This window comes from Amphimedon queenslandica, unplaced genomic scaffold (assembly GCF_000090795.2).
Source record: "Amphimedon queenslandica unplaced genomic scaffold, v1.1 AMPQUscaffold_13391, whole genome shotgun sequence".
NCBI lineage: Eukaryota > Metazoa > Porifera > Demospongiae > Haplosclerida > Niphatidae > Amphimedon > Amphimedon queenslandica.
In genome coordinates, this window is record NW_003546373.1 from 212432 (window position 1) to 218377 (window position 5946).

At 35.8% G+C, this 5946-nt stretch overlaps 2 protein-coding genes and 1 long non-coding RNA gene across 7 annotated transcripts in view; 1 reads left to right on the forward strand and 2 right to left on the reverse strand.

Annotated features, from left to right (window-relative positions):
* Positions 1–5901, forward strand: part of LOC105312879 (neurogenic locus protein delta-like) — a 12062-nt gene extending 6161 nt beyond the window's left edge. Inside the window, exons 7-11 of one of the 3 annotated variants that reach the window (XM_019996977.1) lie at positions 4453–4652; positions 4699–4799; positions 4850–4978; positions 5030–5503; positions 5600–5901. In XM_019996977.1, the coding sequence (XP_019852536.1) occupies positions 4453–4652; positions 4699–4799; positions 4850–4978; positions 5030–5503; positions 5600–5736 (1041 nt within the window). In that variant the 3' untranslated portion in view covers positions 5737–5901. Of the gene's footprint in view, positions 1–4452; positions 4653–4698; positions 4800–4849; positions 4979–5029 lie in introns of all 3 variants that reach the window. The other 2 variants (XM_019996975.1, XM_019996976.1) reach the window with 2 other exon arrangements.
* LOC109582303 (uncharacterized) overlaps positions 1–5946 on the reverse strand; it is an 11222-nt gene that overhangs the window by 1755 nt on the left and 3521 nt on the right. The gene's annotated exons all lie outside the window — the stretch shown is intronic.
* LOC109582304 (uncharacterized) lies at positions 2669–4062 on the reverse strand. Of its 2 annotated transcripts, none has more exons than XR_002185017.1 (4): positions 3971–4062; positions 3482–3921; positions 2801–3130; positions 2669–2742 (listed from the first exon to the last, which is right to left on the reverse strand). It is a non-coding gene; the product is annotated as an uncharacterized LOC109582304 (long non-coding RNA). The 2 variants fall into 2 exon arrangements; XR_002185016.1 differs by lacking the exon at positions 2669–2742 and having other exon boundaries at positions 2803–2882; positions 2934–3130.

Genomic DNA, 5946 nt, shown 5'->3' on the forward strand with positions numbered 1-5946 from the left:
TACTGGATATACTAAGATCAACTGATTGGTGATTAAAGGGTTGTTTAAGTTGACACCACTTCTAGTGCCAAATGCATATTGGCTGCTACTGAATCTGACTCCTGGAACATTATCAATGTAATGCACTCTAACTATACTAAAGGCTGGAGATGGTTGTGATACAGCTAGCAGGTCTCCACTCATTACTGGTATAGGAGGATTGAGTGGATATTCAAACACTCCACTGGTGCTGACATTATTGGTCCCATAATAGATAACTCTCTCGCTTCCAATCACTAGGTCATATTGACTGCTGCCACCAATTTTTCGAAAAAGCTGGACACTAGGAAGAAGTCTAAGACCTGCTCTTACATCAATCCCCAATATAAGACTGGTTATAGTAGATGAACAATTGAACTGGTACTCTTGCAAGACTCTGACTGCCTCAGTTAAGGGACTTCCAATTGCACTACTTTTTAGATTGTTTGCTCTGTATCCGACCAGTGATTGACTCATGAATCTAGTACACTCTTGCTCCAGCCCTTGAGCAGCATTGATACCTAAAGTTGAAAATGAATAAGAATATTAGATCATGCAATTTAATACAACTAACAACAGAGAAAAGAAAAGCACAACATAGCCAGCAGCTTCATTTTTTTCTTCTAGTAGATCTATAAGTATTTCCTTAAGCAAAGTTCATGTTAAATATTGGTTTGTACCTTTGATGTGGTCAGCAATCTGCTAGATGTAGACTAGAATTAGTCCCAAGGTCATGCTATGTGACATCATCACAATTAACATTTATTTGGACATTAGGGAAATAATTTTATTTGAACATCAGTGAAATAATTCTTCAATCATCCAGTATGCATAGCTAGCACTGCAAATGTTATTTTAAGCAACTTTAATTGAAATTGTTTCTAAACTTCTGTAATTAAAGTCATCTAATATTTAATCCAGACATAATTGTAAATAATTTATTGTAAACTCAATGAGTGCTTCAAAATTCTATCTATTGTGATCATGTGATACAGATCCATCAATGTACTCATCTGGTATCTTAATCGCTACAAGCATGGGCAGAGTTTCCTTCAAACTTTCTATACTACATAAGAACATGTACACACAAAAAATGAGTGTGTTATTTGGTACACATTTCACTGTGTTGTTCTGCCTGTAGGTGTGCTAAATTACTAAAACAGCACACTAAGTGTGCTGTTTCAACACATACACACTTCAACCATTAAATTAACACACCTAGTTGTCATAGAAACATACTGACCCTCCTACTTTTATCAACAGGGAGCCAGACAACTTAGACCAGTACAAATTAGCTCTGTTTTCCTCTTAAACAGGTAAATTCAGCTTATATTCCTTTATAATATGGTTGTGTAAATCATTTTGTTACTATGCAGTTGATTTCAATAAGGGTGTGCATTATGTCAAAAGGTAATATTGAATTATAGGGGCTATCTGTGATCAGACATATTGGCTTCATTCCTTCTTTGGGGTGACTTAACTGACATGGGACTCTTGAAGGTATTGTGTTTGTATGATGATTCCTTAATTGGTCAATAATACATGTACATTGTATGTCCGTATGCCAATAATACATGTACATTGTATGTCCGTATGCCAATAATACATGTACATTGTATGTCTGTATGCCAATAATACATGTACATTGTATGTCCGTATGCCAATAATACATGTACATTGTATGTCTGTATGCCAATAATACATGTACATTGTATGTCTGTATGCCAATAATACATGTACATTGTATGTCCGTATGCCAATAATACATGTACATTGTATGTCCGTATGCCAATAATACATGTACATTGTATGTCTGTATGCCAATAATACATGTACATTGTATGTCCGTATGCCAATAATACATGTACATTGTATGTCCATATGCCAATAATACATGTACATTGTATGTCTGTATGCCAATAATACATGTACATTGTATGTCCGTATGCCAATAATACATGTACATTGTATGTCTGTATGCCAATAATACATGTACATTGTATGTCCGTATGCCAATAATGCATGTACAATAATTGTGCAACATACCCCAACACACCTGTGAGTATAACCAAATGATTTATTGTAGCAGAAATATTTTATCACACATAACATAAGAGCAAATGAAAATAACTTTGTAACAATACATGTCATACTAAAATAAACACCATAAATCCTTAAAACAATAATTTGTGACCATAATTGACAAAAGGTACCTTATGGCGGGTAGTGAAATTTGTCTTTCTAGCCTAAGAAATCCAACTTCCTGAGCCCCATTTATCATAAAATTACTCCACAGGATGCAAAAAGTTACCATGAAACTTTTAGAAACAATAATTGTCTAACAAAGCACTCACAGGTTGATATTTTCCATTATAATAATCAATTTAAAAATCCGCCATAAGGGCCCTTTTGTCAATTATGGTCACATTTTTCTCAATAATGTACAAGTTTCCTGATTTGGTATGTATATGTACCACTCCATGACAATACAAGGAACCATAAAGCACATATTTGACGTTATGTGTGGGGGAAACTTCAAAGGCACAAAGTGATTTATGAAATTTCTTTATTTCTAGAATTGTTGTTAGGAAGATCTTGTGGCCTTCATACATAAGGATGGCATCAATGAGTCCGTAGTCAAAGTCATAGGAAGACTCAGTTGTTTTTATGCGTATGACATATCCAGGTTTGTATTCGATTCCATGAATTATTACAAACTTGCACCTGCAACAGTATATAATAGCAAATGTACATGTACATATAGCTTTGTTATTTACGTTACCTTAAGCCAAAAAGGGAATTGTTGGGTATGTCTAGCAGCTTCTCAATACTTTCCCTATAATGGTCAAACTGTTGTGAATCTCCTATATGTTTGTTTCATGAAGTAGCAATTAAGTCAAACTACAAAGTTTTACCTGAAACTTGATCACCACCATATAAAAAATTGGAGGAATGTCGTTCTGGCGGGGTGTATAAATGGTATGAAAGATACTGTTGATGGCATATTGCAACGGAAAGGGGTACATTTCTAAAGCAGCGTGTAACGAAGCTTTTGATTTGTGCATTCTTTGACTCAAACCTCATACACCAGTGGTGTCTTAGTGGACCAAACCTACAGTACATATACGTATACAGTGGCGGGTCTAGGGGGGGGGCCTGGGGGGCCATGGCCCCCCAAAATTTTTGTGAAGTATAAAATTAGTTTTATTTATGTAAACTGTGAAACAGCTGCAGTGCTTGACTGTGTAAACAGTCTGTAAACCACAAAGGAGCTCATTTAAGAGGCCTAATCTTCTAAATTGTGACTTTCCAAATGAAATCCTGTAAGCCTGGTTGACCGCACCCACTAATTATCCCACCAATATCATTAAGGCCCCCCCCAGAAATTCAATCCTAGAACCACCACTGTACGTATATGTCATTATAATACAAGAAAAATGCAGAAAAATATGCATGTACTCACAGAGTCATTTGTTTAGGGAGATGAACAAGATAATGCATCTTTGGTCTCTGCAATGAGTTGTCCTGTACTGTTAATTGTAGTTCAATGGGAGGACAATGCCTGGTACCTGATCAGTGTACATGTTTAGCTGGTTATACAGGACCTGCATGTGAAATAGGTATATAACTGGTATTAGTAAAAGTAGAACGAAACCAGAAACAGAAAGAAACGCCAAAACAGCAAACTCCTAATGTCATTTTATTTTGTTAGGAGTCCCCTAGTTAATCCCCAAGGTTGGGTTTAAGGTTTAGGGTTTAGGGTCTAGTTTGTTTTTTTGTCCCCTAGTCATAGTCCCATGTCATGTTAAGAGTTCCCTACTTACATCAGGAGTCTCCTAGTTTTTTCTGTTCTGTTTCTTTCTTTTTCTGGCTTCATTTCTTTTCTTATTTTATTACTATACCCTACATGTAACAGCTTTATAATAATGACTGATATTTATAGATTTATTACCTTGTGATCATCAAATTCCTTGCCTTAATGGAGGCAATTGCTCTCATGTTGGATCTGGTGGTGAATACGTTTGCTCCTGTCCAGTTGGTTACACAGGAACCAACTGTGAAGTTGATATTGATGAGTGTGATCCTGAACCTTGTTATAACAATGGAACGTGTATTGTAAGTATTATTATGAGTGATGAGAAACAACTTTCAGAGGGAAAGATTAAATAAAGAGATATAGAAAGAAATATAAACAAATACAAATTGAAAGTCATATAATTCTATAGGAGGGAGAGCCAGGCAGTTTCAATTGCATATGCCCCATTGGATGGAAAGGTGATTCCTGTGAAGATAAAATCGACTATTGTGAATCCAATCCTTGTATTAACAATGGCACATGTAGCAGCCTAGCAACAGGCCACTATTGCAACTGTACAATTGAGTATGAAGTAAGGATGGGTAGTGTTGAGTACATTGCATTAGATTATTGTTTAGGGATTAAACTGTGAATTGCTTGTCAATGCTTGTATGCCAAATCCTTGCGAGAACAATGGCACATGCATCAATCGCATTACCAGCTATTCCTGTGAATGCAGTGAAGGTTTCACTGGCTATAATTGTGAAAATGAAACTGTGATAATTATTGAGATGAGTAGCAGTACCACAAGTGAAAATGCCACCATGACAGAGACAATGTAAGTCATTATCAGTGAATACAAATATTGTTATTTTTTATTGTAGTAGCACATATGGATCTGCAACTATATCTTCATACAATACAACAGTTATGACAGTATCAACTGTTCCTCCTACCAGCCGGCCAACTCCAATAGCTGCATCCTGTATGTCATTGAATTGCTTATTAATGATAGTTATAATGAAATTTCTTTAGCTTCCATTCCAGTTGGTCCAATTGCTGGAGGCTCCATAGTTCTGTTTATTGTTATTCTTCTTGTGCTTATTTTTGGAACAACAGTACTTTGCTATTTCAAAAAAAGGAAGAGTATCAAAGTTAATAAAAGTAACTTTTACTGTCTGTTGTGGTAATTATTAATTATATATAATTGTACAGGAGGACAAGATCACAATGAGTATTGTAAAATTGGCATCAATGGAGATTCCACTCTTACTCCGTTAGCAAATCCAAATTATGATGGCATTCAAGATTTTATGGAAACGAGCCAATCTGATCCTGTAAACAATGCAGTGTTATACGATTACGTGGTTTCAGGTGATCAGAAAGATGCACTTTCTCTTAGTGTAGGAGACAGTAGCTCTGATCCTGTTTACGGTGAGATATCAGACTCAGATCCAGCTGCATACAAGAGCGTTCCAAATCCTGTATATGGTGATACAGATCAACTGATGTATAAAACTGTTTCTAATCCTGTCTATGGTGATACATCAGGCTCAGTGACATACAAGAGTGTCCCTAATCCTGTATATGGTGATACAGAGCAGCCACTGTATAACAGCATCTCTGGTCCTGTTTATGCTGAAGCACCCGATCAACCAAAATACAAGAGTGTCCCTAATCCTGTGTATGGTGAAACAGATCAACCGGCTTATAAAAGTGTTCCTAATCCTTTATATGGTGATACAAATCAACCAGCATACAAGAGTGTCCCTAATCCTGTGTATGGTGATGCATCCTTACATGATAGCCCTGATGATAAAGTGTCTGGTAGTAAACAATGTGTCACTTATGATTACATTGAGCAAAGGCTATCAGGAAAAGATATTGATCCTATCACATATGACTATGTTCAGAATAAGTGACAATATGATGCTTTCTATGTTTATAGTACACCTTGCTTTGTGATAACTATATTTCCACATGTTAATTAAAATCAATAGGTTTTTTATTCTTCTATACCCTTTTGTCTTGATACTTGCTTGTCTTGACCCATGTATATTGAATAATCATGTTTATATCTTTTTAAAGATTTTTGGTCATTTACAGTAGCTGAACGCATACATGCATTCATT